Source organism: Rhea pennata, chromosome 20 (assembly GCF_028389875.1).
Source record: "Rhea pennata isolate bPtePen1 chromosome 20, bPtePen1.pri, whole genome shotgun sequence".
In the NCBI taxonomy this organism is placed as follows: Eukaryota; Metazoa; Chordata; class Aves; order Rheiformes; family Rheidae; genus Rhea; species Rhea pennata.
In genome coordinates this window covers 3,706,292-3,721,056 of record NC_084682.1, presented here as the reverse complement: position 1 = coordinate 3,721,056, position 14,765 = coordinate 3,706,292, and the positions used below count along the sequence as shown (strand labels likewise).

The window sequence follows — 14,765 nt, the reverse complement described above, 5'->3', positions numbered from 1 at the left end:
TACAACATCTAGTGCTCAAGCTAGAGACTATTTGAATTGTCTGACTTCTTTTGTATTAAAATAATAGCAATTCTTCCAGGCGTTCAAAGTGTGTAGCACTTCAGTTCCTGTTCAGACTTTTTGATGGTGTGTTTGTTGGTTGATTTTTTTGGGGAGGGAGAAGAGTTGAGATCTGTCCCCAAAATCTTTTAATGCAAAAAGGAGCATGTACATAATTCACTTACATGAGCACTTAAGTCTTGATTTTACATTTCAAGCAATCTTTAGCAAATAGCATTAACTTTCTTGTGTATGTGGAATGACTGACACAGATTAAGCAACATTCAGAGGGATTGCTGTTTCTCTGATTTGGGGAAAAAAAGCCAAAAGTTGTGAAGAACCATTGAAAGATGTCATGAGGTCTCAGTTATTCAAAACTTTTTTTAAACATAGAACTTAAACATGTCCATTCTCTAAAAACAACAGCAGGGAAAACACCTGCTCTAATCAAGCTGAAGGTCATAAATATCCTAAGGAGACTATGTTAAGGTTTTGAACATTCTCTTTTTTACTAGGAAATAAAGATTCTTATTTTTCCTTGACAGCCTCATATTACTGTTAAAATGGCAGAGGAAAGGCTGAAAGACTCCATTTTTAATTGATCGCAGGGAGGTTTTCTTGTTTTTTTGTTTTGTTTTTTTTTTAAGACCATGAATAGTTAAAATTCCACTTCTGATTATCCCCAGAAGTCCATTTTACGTATATAATAACATCAGTGGTGGCTGAAGTAAGAAGCACTACATTTTAAACTGGGCTTCCATCAGAGACAAATGTACTTTTCATTCTTATTTAAACTAACATTAAATTTCTATGAAATTATTGTGTTTTTTTTCAGGGTCCACACATTGCATCAGTTACTCTTGCTGCATATGAATGTAATTCAGTTAATTTTCCTGAGCCGCCTTATCCAGATCAAATTATCTGCCCTGATGAAGAGGAGATTGAAGGATCCATCTCTTTATGGGCTATCATCTCAAAAGTCAGGCTGGAGGCCTGCATGTGGGTAAGGTTTGGTTTATTAAACTTACACGATCTTAACTTATGCATTTCATTTTTATGTTCAGCAATACACAAAAATTGCTGAAACTAGTAAAATAATGATGGTCTACACTGCTAACAATAGTATGTATATTTGCAATATGAAGTTAATTTCCTGATCAACCTTGTCTATACTTGTCCTGTATACTTTTAATGTGCTGATGTGCTTCGAGGTTCTTAGTGCGATAGGTAGGTTCCAGAAAGGGTGTCTGCGTCCCAAGTGATGTTGCAGCTGTCATGGTGCATTCAGTTAAACAATAAATAATTTTTAAAAAATTCTGCCTAAAACTCATGTGAAGTTGCTGTTACTCATATGAAGAACTCAGAACCTAATGCCACAACTATGACGTTTTTCTGGGTTTTTTCAATAGATTGGATTAAATACAGTGTACACTGCACATTTTTACATATTTTATATACTTCTATTTCTCTGCCTATTTCCATCATGGAAAAAAATTCACTTAAAACAGGGAAAGCAGGTTAACATTTAAGAAGTGAATTAGGGTCTTTGGACAGAGAAATTGCTTTCTCTTTTACTTTCTTTGTTTTTTGCAGCTTTTTATAGAAGCTTCATTTTTTTTGGAGGGTCTTGGTCAGCTAAGTTTTTTTTTAATTGTATAGATGATTTTGGATTGCAGTTTACACAGATGCATCTGCTAAGAACTGTATGCCAAATTAGCATGATTTTACTGCTGACTTCCTGTTCTGACTGATGATTTAACTGGTAAATTCTTGGTTGTCCAATTCAAATGTGCAGGGAGGAAAATCTGAAAGTATGTAGTATCTGATATCTGCTGTTTTACTTCTGGGTACCTTCTAATATTATGAAACGATAAATGAAGACAACTTGGGTCATTGCAACTTGTGAAACTCTCAGCAGTTCTGTCTCCTACAAAAGTTATGTTTGTTATACACATTACAGACTTAAGTAACGTATACTGGTACCAAAGTCAAAATATTAACAGAGAAAGCAGACTTATAACTATCTCAGGAAGCAAACTATTTTTTCTTTTTTTTTAAAAAAAAAAAAAAAAAAAAAAAACTTTCTCTAATTAGAGGACAGTTGCCTGAATGCATGGTAAGTCAATAGAGATAACTGACTTTGGGTACGAGTATTTATAAGATCATAAATGCGAACTCTTTTTTTTATTTCCCTCTTGTTATCCCTCTATTTAAGTTTGTTTAATGAAAACTGGAGTAATAAAAATTGCATTTACATTTAGGTTTCTGGGGTTGCAAAATAAAATTTAACGCAGGGTAAACATCCATTGCTTAATCTTTGGTATCTAAAATAACTGAATTCTGATGAGAATTAAGTAGCTTAGGAATGAATTAATACGATTGAAAGCATTGCAAACTTGTATCTTTCTGAGCCATCAGGAGCCCCGAGGGAGAACGAGCAGTACCTTCCATCTTTCATTTGAGCTGCCTTTGTTGGTTCGGGCTGGGGAAAAGACAGGGGAATATGACCAAGCCAGGCTGTTTTGTATTCTTCCCTTCTTTCTCTCCTCTTGCCTTCAAATTCACTGTCAGCTACCTTTTCACTGAATTCTCGTCTCCACTGGCGTTTCCCTTGGGAGCATCCTCTGTCTACCAGTGATGTCTAGTGTAGTGTTATGCTTTCTTGGAATGTTTCATGAGTACATAAACATTACTTGCTAATTTCCTGTAAGCCAAATCAAGTTGGCAACTGCTGCTGCTTCTTCCAGTATGTTTCTTTTGTCCGAATTCCAGTTCACATTTTATGGAAGCTGTTGAAGAAACTTCCTCTTGCTTCTGTCATTCCTAAGGCAAATGTCCACTTACTGAAAAGCAGCAGTGACTTCCAGAAAGCAAAGCAAATGATAACTGATTTTTGCAACTCATTACGTTGCTAGAAGATTTTGATTTGAATTTATTTTCACTTTTCAAATTGAAATTAGGCATAAGATGACTGCTAGTCTGTGTGTAATTGAGTCAACTCACAAAAGCTTTTTTTCATAGAACCAGCAACTTCTAATTGGATCTAAAATCTGAATTTATAATGATAATCACTGGTTAGACTGCAAAGGAAAGAGAATTATTAGGTGTACATATAGAAGTGCTCCAAATGCGGCACACGGAGCCCTGTGAAGAGCTGCTGCAATAGCACTGAGGTCCTCTTCCCTTCAGACTTGTAAAGTGAAATTATGTTGAGAGGCTCCAGAGTGAAATCTGGCTGATCTCCTCTATTGTTTGAAAGGAGACAGGAGGGTGGTAGTAATACAAGTTTTCATGTGCAAAGTTGAAAGCAGGACGGTCCCAGCAGAGACCTGCAGATCTCTGGCTATAAAGCTGCCCAGGCTAAGTATCCTGCGAGGTTTGAATGTGGAGATTTATCTGCACAAGGGGTTTGGTTCCGATCGCAAAAACGTTAGTGGCAGCTTCAGCCAACTTAAACCAAGTACGGTTTTCTTCCAGAGATTAAAAGTCATTACCATTTCCCTGCATGTCAGTGATAGCCGTTTTTGTTGATAATGAATGTTACAAGGATTAAATATCCCTGTATCTAAGGAATTATTAGGTGAAAAAAAATAACGCTTTTTAAATCACTATAAAAATTGGCTCCACCAGTCCTGGCCTGCAGAAGGACTCTCAGAAACAATCAGTTAGGTGTATGCCAGTTCTCACAGCCTTCCATCCCATGGGGACACGGAATTCAATAGTGCCCTACGTTTTTAATGCATTGCAGGTTTTTAAATGTTTTTTTACAAGAAATGAGGGGAAAGAATAAAAATGTTTAATTGCACAGGATTAGCAGAACAGGCAGCCTGTGTCCTGACCAGGATAAAATCTTTTTAAAAGACTCTTTCTAGTGGAGTAATTTCCCAGTTTCCTTTTCTGAATGTATTTGTGTAAAAGAATTTTGATTAGCACTTGCTTTTCCAATCTGTTGTTAGTCCAAGGAATCTCTAACTAAACCCCACACTCAAAGTTAACTGGTGAAAACTGTCAGCTAATGTTACAAAAAGCAGTGAAATAGTTACTGGGTTGGATCACTTAATTGCTTCTTTTTTTCGTGCACCTAAGGAACCTATCTCCAGCAGACATGAGATCATATGATTTTGCTGTGCTTCTGCAATGTTTTGTAATAATAGGCATGTGACTTACCCAACTTAAAGAAAGTTCATGTCCTGTACACACATGCGAACCTCTTCCTCAGTTAACAAAATGAAGCCAAAGCGAATTGGCAGAGTCCTGACAAGCAGTGTGACTTTTTGTTCTTGCATCACCCTAAGAACATAACCTCAAGTTAATTTTTCTGAAACCTTGTTGCTACTGTTCTCAGGCTTATCATTCCTTGTGCCAGAAACAGGCAGATGAATGCTGTTCGGCTTGTTGCATTCGTTTAAATTCGTTTCTTCTGTGGAAAACAAGGGAATAAACGTGTGAGGCTGTATACTTTCTGTGCTGGGAATTTCGCAGTGTGGGTAAGGGCAGAGAGTAGTGGTATTTAAAACCAGCCTGTTGATCTGGAGTAAACGCAGCAGCTGGAATTCTCCCTCGCCTGCAGCTGCGTATCGAACTGGAACAAAGGAAACTGAAAAGCTTTTACATTGCTTCAAAGGGACAGAAAAGCTTTTGTTACTCGCTCCTGACCCCAGGAAAGAAAAGCCATCTGCATGTAGCTATGTTTTAGCGCTTTTCCAATGTGGCACCCAACTATAGTGCTGTTACCTGTCCTATATTTAAACCATTTTGAGTTTAATCCAAGTTCCTGTTTCATTAGCCTCTGTTTATCCATATGTCCAATCTTAACTTTTTTTTTTTTTTTTGGTTAAGTTAAAGTTGCATTTACCCACAAGACTGAAATGAGTCATTTGATGTCCTGAGAAAACAAATATAATTTTCCTGTGGTGAAAAAGGAGCCATGCTTTCATCTCTGGTTCTTTTGGCTTTTTTTTTTTTTTTTTTTTTCCATTTTAGAGAGAGAGAGAGAGAGCGCAAGCGAGCGAGCTCGAGATGAAGCTTGGCTTAACCTTATTTTCCTTGCTCACAGCTGTAGTAAAATTGGAGCCTGTTTTCTAATAGACAGTTGCACCAAGTCTTGTGACCGCACAAGCAAGCGACGTGACGGCCCAGGGGAGGGGTTCCCGGGCTATTTTGAGGGCTGCGCGGGAGCGAGGTCCGTCACATGCCGGCAAATGTGTCCAGCGCGCAGGGTCACGTCGCGGGGGAGAGGGGGCAGCCTGCGCTGAGTCAGGGCGCGCGGCGGCGCGTGGGGCCAGCGCTCTTGGCTGCGGCAGGGACGCGCTGCAGCTCCCCGGCACGACTTGCAGCATTGCCGTCTGGGTTGAGAAAAGCTGAGCTGAGCAAAACTAGGAGAGGAGGGGGGGGGGTGAAGTTTCAAAGCAACTGCATTATGTTTAAAAGCAGGAGAAATTGGTCCTGGCAGGTGAAAATAAACTTTTGGAAGCAGCTGGTCTCTGCAGTTCTTCAGGAATAGCGTGATACATACTCATGACTTCTGATCACTTGAAGTGTCAAAGGGACTGTGCGTATCACGCTCCTTATTTTAGCATATACACACAGCTAAATCACAATTACTCTTTTTCCCAGGGTGCTGGCACAGCCATTGGAGAGCTGCCTCCGTACTTTATGGCGAGGGCGGCCCGACTCTCTGGTGCTGAACCTGATGATGAAGAGTACCAGGAATTTGAGGAGATGCTGGAACATGCAGAGACTGCACAAGTAAGAACAGTGCAAAACAGCAGCACGTGTAAAGCACAGAGCAAACCAGAGGGAATAAATAACTGTTCCAATGAAATGGGGAATGGGCCAAAAATCAGGTGGTGTGCCTTCACAGGAGACTTCCCTGGGGTAGGAGAAGATCCTCCACTGGGTAGAGATACCTCTCATCACACTAGGACAACAAGGTAGCTTCCTGACGAACGTACGATATTGCAGCTACAGTATTTGATACAAATACTGTTTTGGTTTTGTTTTGAAGTTCCAAGAACAGAACAACAAGGGTAGGGACAAAGTGGACTAACAAATGAGTGATCAAGGAGGTGCTGTAACAAACATGATTATAAAATAGCTGAATATAAAACCTCCCTCAGCCAGGAGATAATTGTCAGTCAACTCATCCCCTTGAGATGACATTTACCTGCCTTGTCACTAGCAGCCTGTAGGGCCAGAGCATGACCCATTCATCAGCCGGAGGAAACATATTTTTCCTGATGTGAAAATGCAGCCAAACTGCTCTGAATCCCTTTTTGTTGTTCTTGTCACTTGTTTTCTTGATAGATTAAATACTGCTTGCATTACAGCGTATTTTGCAACCACTACTGTATTTCAGTTAGGTATTATTGTTGGTGACTTTCACTCAGGTCAGGAGTTTGCATCTTCTTCAGAAGTTACTGACAGTGTCTTAAAAGAAGTTAAACATTTTTCCTTCAAACTTTTTGCCACAGAATTTCTCTTCTGTATTTTTCCTTCTTAACTCCTGTTTTGTCTACCAAAACCAAAGTGGGTCATGAGACTGCTCTGAAAAAAAACAGCAGATGCTATTTACCAGCAAAACTATCTTTTAACATACCTAGCTCCTGCCAGGGTGTTTTCTTGATACATATAAGTTTTTCTCTTTTTTTTTTTTTTGGCACACTCATAGGCTTATCTAGGAAAGAAAGAAGTTTGTTTGGAAATACTTGATGCAATGTGGTAATACAGCAGTACTAATACTATAGTAATACTAATACTAAACCCTGTATTTCATGAGAACATACCAGATAGTCCCTAAGGAGTCCCTAATGTAAATAGTAAACTATCTTCTGAATCTTTAAATATGCAGTGGCAAAAAAAAAAAATGCTTTGATCTTTGCCCTGTTGTCAATGTTTGTTTTGCAAAGTAATCCCTAACTGTATAAAAATAAAGCCCCAATAAAAAATACACAAAATCAATCAAATACCTGACTTGAGAGCTGAAATGCCAGCTCTGTTCACTGAAACTCTCCCAGCAGATTATACACATGTAAAGCACTGGGAGCAGCCAGAGGTGGTTTCCATAATGTGCAAAAAGATTCTTGAGCAGAAAGTTTTGCTAGAGAGCACCTGTCAGGACAGGCCAAAGCTATAGCTAACTGTATTGACTGTCCTTAGTAAACAAATGGTGTTGTGTAATTAATTAAGGAACATGACGGTGTTATTTACTAGTACTTTTGATTTTATTCTCTTGGCAACTGAACTTGGATTTGAAACGTGTTGTTTTGTGGATAGATGGCCAGAAAAAAATCTCTTTAGACTGCACTTGTGGTTTGGTTTCTATAAAACCCTCTTAACATGAGGCTTTGACAATCCGATTAAATTGTATTGCACTCATAAAACTGACAGTTCATTTTTTTCCACTTGTGAATATGACTTCCTTCTTGCTCTTGGCTTCTATTGTGTTTTTGCTAGATGTCTGTGGGAGACAGGCTTGCCTTTTCCTGTGACCTTGAGTAAATCCCAGCATCATAAGCAAAGCTTATCACTATTTGTTCTGTAATTGCTACTTCATGAGGAGTTATAAAGTCTATTTTAAAAATGCTTAATAACAATTTTCACTACCTACATCAGCATCTCCCGCTGTCCAAAAATTCAAGCACTCTGCTTAAGAAAATGGGGGATATGTCAAGCATCTCATGCCATGGAGACTAGCACAAATGTTTGACGTCAAATGATAGAAGACCTTCTTTCAGTATAAAGGTCTCGCTTCATCTTGTGCTTTTGAAAAGCCTGAATTTGGGTGTGTTAGATTTTGAAGAATAGCTTCCCTCTCTACTTCTGCTGAGCTGCTCTATGCCTACGAGGCAAAGCCAAATGGCTTGAGGTTTCTGTGTGTGTGTGTTTTGTTTAGAGAGCTTGTTGCTGCTGTTTCTCAAAAACAATGGTAATTTTGAGAAACAGATGAGGATCTTCTGTGATGAGAATAGACTGTGAATGTTACATCTAGCTTGAATGGTCTGCAAGGGGGAATGTGCTTGCTAGTTTGGCACTTTTAGAATAAAGCAGGGGAGATGAGAAGAACTGAACAGCTTAAAGAGTTAGTGTCCCATTCAAAAATGCACTAAGTAAAATATTTACTTTGAAGAGTTTGTTGAGGGATATTCTGTCATAAATTGCAAATCTAAGTGACCTGTCCCCTTGAGTTAGGTTTGGAGAAAGCTCATTAGCCTGCGGATGCTGTGCGACCCCGTCACGTTTGCCATTAGCGCGCTTTGGAGAAAGCCCCTCATCTTAAAGGAGCACTTGCTTCTCGTGGGTGCGTATGCCCGTGACCTGGGCTCCGTTGCAGAAAGCGAGCTTCAGAGCTGCTCTGGTGTCCTGGCTCGTCTCGTTAAAGCGAGCGGGTTTGCCCTGGAGAAGCAGTGTGGGTTGCACGCTGGGCATTTTGCTCCTCCGAGCTCCACACAATGCAGAGCCCAGCATGCTACAGAAACGCAGCAGCTCGGGCCGATCTGTTACTGCTTAGCACAGTACTTAAAAATGATGAATGTTTCAAATGGTATCTCAGTCGCTGTTGCTTCTCCGCTGGTCCAGTTGCAGAGTGCCGGCATTTTTTCTCAGAGCTCCCCTGTTTTAGTGACAGGGAGAATCTCTAGTGGAACTGGTCAAACCAACCTCGCAATTAGGGGAAGTGAATCCGCTACTTAGTGCTAGAGCAGCATGTCGGTAATAACACAGTGCATGCATAGCTTTGTACCATCCCATGCCTGCACACACGCATGTGCAGGGACTCTGCTTTTTGCCAGTTTAATGGTTGTTGGTAAGTATTTTCTCATCTCCATGACTCTTTTCTGTCATGCTGAAACTCTTAAAGCTGACAGAGGTTTCTGGTGAAAAGGAAGCTTACTGCCAGCTTTCCTCATGGTACTTGCTGATAACTCTGCAATGCGTGGGCCTGTGCTGTATCATGGTGCTCTTTACTAAGAGGAGAAAGTAAGCAGTAGCTTTGCTGTATATCTGATCCTTAATGACTGTAAGTGTTTGGATTCATTAAGTGGCATATATTTAAGAACTAATGATTTACACCTTGAGCTCTGCTTCTGTGCAGGGTTGTTGCAGCCAGATTTCCCTGCAAAAATATTTTCTAGTTGCCTATGTTACTATCAGTTTAATGCTGTTTGTTTACTTTCCAAATTGTGTCCTTGCCTTCCTTTGAAAGAATGCAAAGTGGGAAAAGGGTTAAATCCATGCAAAGCCCACGATGCAGCCGGACCCATTTGCAGATGATTGAGTGCTATCTGCACACTGAATATCAGTCGTTGCTGGGACCTGTTTTTGACTCCACTGAACCTTTACTGGTTGTGGTTTGTCTGGCCATCACATGACTTCTCTGAAAATTCCCCCTCCCCTCCATTTCCAGTAAACTGTTTGAACAGGAGTGACTCAGACTGAAACCAGCTTCCCTGTAACCACAGGGCTTGTTAAAGAATTTGTCAACGTGGACTCAAGAGGGTTTGTATTAAGCTAAGCTGCAACTGCGTCGGTTTGCATTGCGTCAGGACTTCCACCGAGCGACTTCCTGCTCCGAGGGCCGGCTCCCTGCCGGCAAGGGGTTAAACTGATGAACTTGGCGATAGCGACAGTTGGGCGCAGGCTAAACCCATCTTTCTAGCCTTTCTGAACGGTCTTGCGCCTCGAGCGGGATTGCTTTCCCACGTCTCACCGTGGGGCTTTTCCTTGCCGAAGCGGAGCAAAGTACGCCACCACACCCAGGCACGGCTCCTCCGAGACCCGGCGCTGTTCTGACACGACGCCCTGACCTCATCCGAGTGGAATGATTAGCCTTGACTAATCAGCAAAATGTTACTTAATTAGCAGGGTAAAATAAGGTGGTCAAAGCGGAGATTTCTGCCATAATTAAACTAACAATTAATGTGTGGTAAGTTCCTGCTTGGAGAGGTTTCCCTGGCTGCTGCCTTGTCGGATCAAAACGCTTTAAGAGTATTCTTCTTCAGAAAAAAAAAAAAAAAAAGAAGAAGTTAAAGTACACCACAGGCTGGGTTTTCGTGAAGCAGTTACAAAAATGGAAGTGGCAAAGTGGCACATACAATAAATGGAAAACCTTGACTTCTTTCTTTTTTTTTTTCTTTCCCAGAAATAACTTGTTGAAATCCAGCATCAAATTCCGTTCATAACTTTTCTTGCTGAGTTTTCCAGTCACCCCCCTTCCTCATCAGCTTCCTCTCTTTATTTATTGTGCTGTGCAAGGAGGAGGTGGTTGGTGCTGGGTCTAGGCTGCCCGATGGGTGGCCACCAGGAGGCTTGTCTGCACACCCCGCGTTCCTGAAGTTTGATGCGTCTGTTTGTTAATATGTGTCGAGGAGGTTTCTTGCCTTTATATCTTGGCCCATAGTTAAATGTGAATTCAAAACTAATCAAATCGTGAAGCTTCACTTTACAGAAGGTCTGTGAACTATGCAGCTTGAGAGTGAAATAGCGAATGGATAGTGAATGTGTTTTTTGACAGCCAGCGTAATAAGCAGTGAGTATGCTGAATGTCAGCTTTGTTTGAAATAGCTCACTGCAGTTTGTGAATTAATCATTCTCCTAAGCTTTTGAATGAGTCGATGAATGCTTTAAATACGGGAACTGTTGCTAGAAAGGACTTTCTGAGAAGAGGAGTAGCAAAGAGTTAATGCAAAGAGCAGGTTGACAATAGGAGCTATGAGTAACAACCGTGCAAGCCACCTCCGCGCTGGATTTCTTTGGACGCCGGCACCAGACCAGGGCAGCCTTGTGCCTGCATTGTTCTATTCATTTGCACACCTGCGTACAGATAAGGAAGGAACCAGCAACGAGCGTTACCTTACGTTTGCTAATGGTAATCAGGAGATGACTTTTTCACATTCTTCTTTGAAATGTTCTTTGTGATACATCTGTTCAGTAAAACTTCTTTTCAAAGACGTGGGTGTTTTTTAATCCACAATGTGGAAGTACATAACTTACTAATATGAGAGACACCAAAGAAATCTGGATTACTTTGTATTGGTCTTGCTCAGTATTGAGGTATTAGCTCAGAGGGATTTGTTCAGTAACACAGCTCTCACTTTGAAACAGATATGATCCTTTTTAGAAGGAATCTCACCAAGCTAATTGGAGAACCTGCAAGCTGCTTTCGCATTGCAATTGCAGAGAAGCAGTTGACTGAGTTCTGCGTACTTGGTATTTCACTGTTACAAGATCAGATGGGAGGTTTTTCCCAACTGTGATCCCTACAGAAAAAAAAACAAAATCACTAGCTACTCGATAAACCTCTCTATCTGAAGTGAAGTTTTCCAGGAAGTTGGTATGTGAAAAAAAATTAAGAATGGCCGTCTTCATGTTTGCTTAGGAATAAATCTTTTGTTTCTCCCATGCCTCCACATAGGTCTATTCTGAAATACTCAGATTAATCCCACGATTTAGCTATCATTGTATGGGTGGATATACACTTTCTTTTTTTTTTTTTTTTTTTTTTGTCTTCATGTATATGGAAGGATAAGTTGGCAGACAATTGTACTATACTTCAGGAAAAGTAGCTTCTGAAAGTTGGCTTAGAATGTTTCAGGAATGTAAAGGCTAAATTAAAGATCGGAAAACTATAAAACTAAGAACTCCCTAGTGTTCTGAGAAAGACAAATAAATCACCAAAAGCTTAGGTCAGATAAGCTGTTTCAGGAATATTTTTTCCAGATGAAGCCTTAATAACTGATAGGAATTAATTCTGGTACAATAATCAAGAAAATGACTTTTTCTTTCTTTCTTTCTTTCTTACTCCAGACACTGTTTAAAACCACTTGGTTGTACGAGAGTCTGGTATGCAGACCACTTCTCTAAGTTGTCTGGGAACCTCTGCTACTTCCCAGGGAGAAGAAGCAAGAGGTATGCTTAGCTTTGCACATCTTCTGCTGGCTAGGCTGAGTTGGAAGACGTGTATGTTAAAGGATTTGTCAGCTGTGTAAGAAATTGCTCACTTTTAATTTATGCAAGTGTTTCTCTCTTGTGTGAGTTTTTTCTCACCTTGTTTCTGAGCTCCTTGCAGAGAAGCAGTATATTCTGTTCCATGTTGGTGAATTTGTCTCTGCTTTGTCAGCGATTCAGGTGGCTGTTGTATTTGCGTGGTTTTTGAACATTACTGCCTTTCTTGATGATGGTGGCTAAAGCATAATAATAAATTCTTTCATTCCAGCCACCATGAATATCCCTTACAATGTCTGGATCTTAAACCCCAACAAAGTAGGACCTCATTATTTGAAATGGATAAAAGATTGACAAAATCCTGGAGTTGCAAGTCGTGCCACTGTTACTAGATAGACCTGTGACCACAGTAACTAATTGCTGTTGTAGCTTTGAGAAAAATGAGCACTTACTGTGCAGTTGCAATGGTATTTTAGGCAGCCGGCAAATTGTTGGATGAAATACCAGCACACCTTTTCAGCTTCAGAAGCAAAGGCTGCAGAGGTCAGCTTCTGATGTGTGGGAACCAGAGTGATACAGGTGGTTGTTCTACTTCATTCTTCTCTCTACAGGTGGCTGCTGCTATCTTTTGTGGAGCTGTGGAATCACAGAATAATTCAGGTTAAAAGGGACCTCAGGCATCCTTTAGCCCAACTTTTTGCTCAGAGTGGGTTCAGTTATGAGTTCAGGCCAGGTTGCTCAGGGCTTTATCCAGTCTAGTCTTGAAAACCTCCAAGGATGGAGACTGCAAAACATCTCTGGGCAACCTGAGTGGCCTTGTGGTCTTCCCCAATGTGCCAAACTTGCAACAGTCTTGCATGAAACAGACTGCAGGATCTACTCACTGCAGGATCTACTCCCTGCCAGATCTCCTACAAGATGTGACAAGACTAGACTCTTAAGCTTTATTTCCTGCTTTCATACAGCAATATAAATTTGTAAAGTGTCAAAGGAGACATGTTGCTTCATGCTACTGTACAGGTCTCAGATGAGGAGTATCACAGTAGAGCTTATAAGTGGCAGGGGATGTGGTAAAAGGACTATTGGTCTATAGGACAAATCTGATAAGACTCTGAAATGACACATTCCTTCCTCTTCCTTCAAACTGTTTCCTTTAATTGTGTCTTATTCTTTTCAAAATGTCTTTGTGCTTAAAGTGAGAAGCAAAAGGACTTCTAATTTAGTAGTATGAGAGAGAGAGAGTAGTATGAGAGTATTTTCCCCAGTTCTAATTGGGGAAAATGCCAGCATTAAGTTTGAGACTCCCTACTAATGCTTTGAGCTCTACAGTATGTGTTCAGTTTGATATGTCACTTCCAAATCCAGACAGCATGTTAAATTGTAACCATCTAAAAGCTTGGAAGTAAAGTCCTATTTAATCAAGAGCTGGTCAACTTGCCTCCCCCTGATGTTAATGAGAGGTCTTATTTACCACGTAATGGAATTTTTACTAGAGAGATTCATTAAAAAAAAATCGATGACATGTTAAAATTACATGGTGGTCAGGGAAAGAAAACCTTGCTATTGGAAGGAAGACCACTCTGTTAAGCTCTGCTGCACAATGAACTGTAATGGACTGAACTGCAGTCTGCTCTAGCTATGGCTTATTGAATCTTTCTTCTTTACGAGCAGTTTTAAAATCTAATTATGAGAACAAAAGGTTTAACTATGCTTTCCATGGAAGAACTTCCTTTTTTGTAGCAGAAGAGCAAAGTTTAGTTACTCATATGTCTGAGTTTACAAAGTCCCCAAGTTAAGCATCTTTTCCATTATTTCTGCGACTGGCAGCATCGCTCTCTAACATGCCAACAACCTCAAGAATTTGAACACAAACAGGTGTGGAGGTAAATCTGTGCATTTCCTGCAACAACCTGTATTCAGTATTCTTGTCCTACACAAGGCTAGCAGAGGAATTCACCTGCATATTGAATATCTGATGGACTTAGGATTTGTATGTACTACCTACTGTATGGTCATCCTTTGCTACAAATATTCTGAGCAATACTTTGAAGTCTTGCTAGTTTTAAATCCTCAAGTCTTTGACATAACCTGTGTCACCGGGTGTTGTAGGAGCTGCTCTCTTTTGTCATTCCACTATGCTTCAGCAAGGGCAGAGAAGTCAAGGTCCCCTTTCATTGCTGTTCTTTCTAGTTCATATTGTACTTTCTAAAACTGGATTCTCCTTTTCAACAGTGGACATATTTCAGTCGGCTTTCTCATATGATTACCTTCTTCCTTTTACAGAATTTAATGTCTCAGAAAACCCAGGTTTCTTGTGAAGTGAAATTTATTTCCTTCACAAACTTAGAATTTGAGCCATTCCTCTTAATCTGGATTATCTGCCCTTTGTCTTTAATAATACAAATGCCTTTCTTTTATCCAACTTTGGTGCTTGCTTGGGTCTGCTATTTCCTTAACTGCTTTGAAAAATAGTTGAGAACCCTTTTTTTCCTGTGTATTTTAACAACCTGGTTTCCCCCAATTTAGGGCATTTCTTTCACAGACTTTCTAGTGATAAATTTAAACCTTGCTTAACCCCTTCTCTCTCCAGGCACCAAGGTGGAAATTACCCCTTTTAGTTTGCCCTTTTTTTGCATTTAACTGGAAGGGTTTTTTAGAAAGCCCGAACAGCGAGCCAGAGCCACAGCGTTTTCCATACACACTTAGCTGTTGATAGTCATTGCTGCTGAAGGCGTGGGAGATGGGTACCACTGTGCACCGCTATCGGATTCTTCCTGTTCGCCGCT

At 40.4% G+C, this 14,765-nt stretch overlaps 1 protein-coding gene across 7 annotated transcripts in view; it reads left to right on the top strand.

Annotated features, from left to right (window-relative positions):
* VMP1 (vacuole membrane protein 1) overlaps nucleotides 1–14,765 on the top strand; it is a 68,291-nt gene that overhangs the window by 29,764 nt on the left and 23,762 nt on the right. For all 7 annotated transcript variants that reach the window (XR_009960395.1, XM_062592263.1, XM_062592262.1 and 4 more), the window contains 2 exons: nucleotides 875–1,042; nucleotides 5,656–5,787. Coding sequence is in view for 6 of the 7 variants with exons in the window: in XM_062592263.1 (XP_062448247.1) it covers nucleotides 875–1,042; nucleotides 5,656–5,787 (300 nt within the window). In the remaining variant the exon portion in view is untranslated. The remainder of the gene's footprint in view (nucleotides 1–874; nucleotides 1,043–5,655; nucleotides 5,788–14,765) is intronic.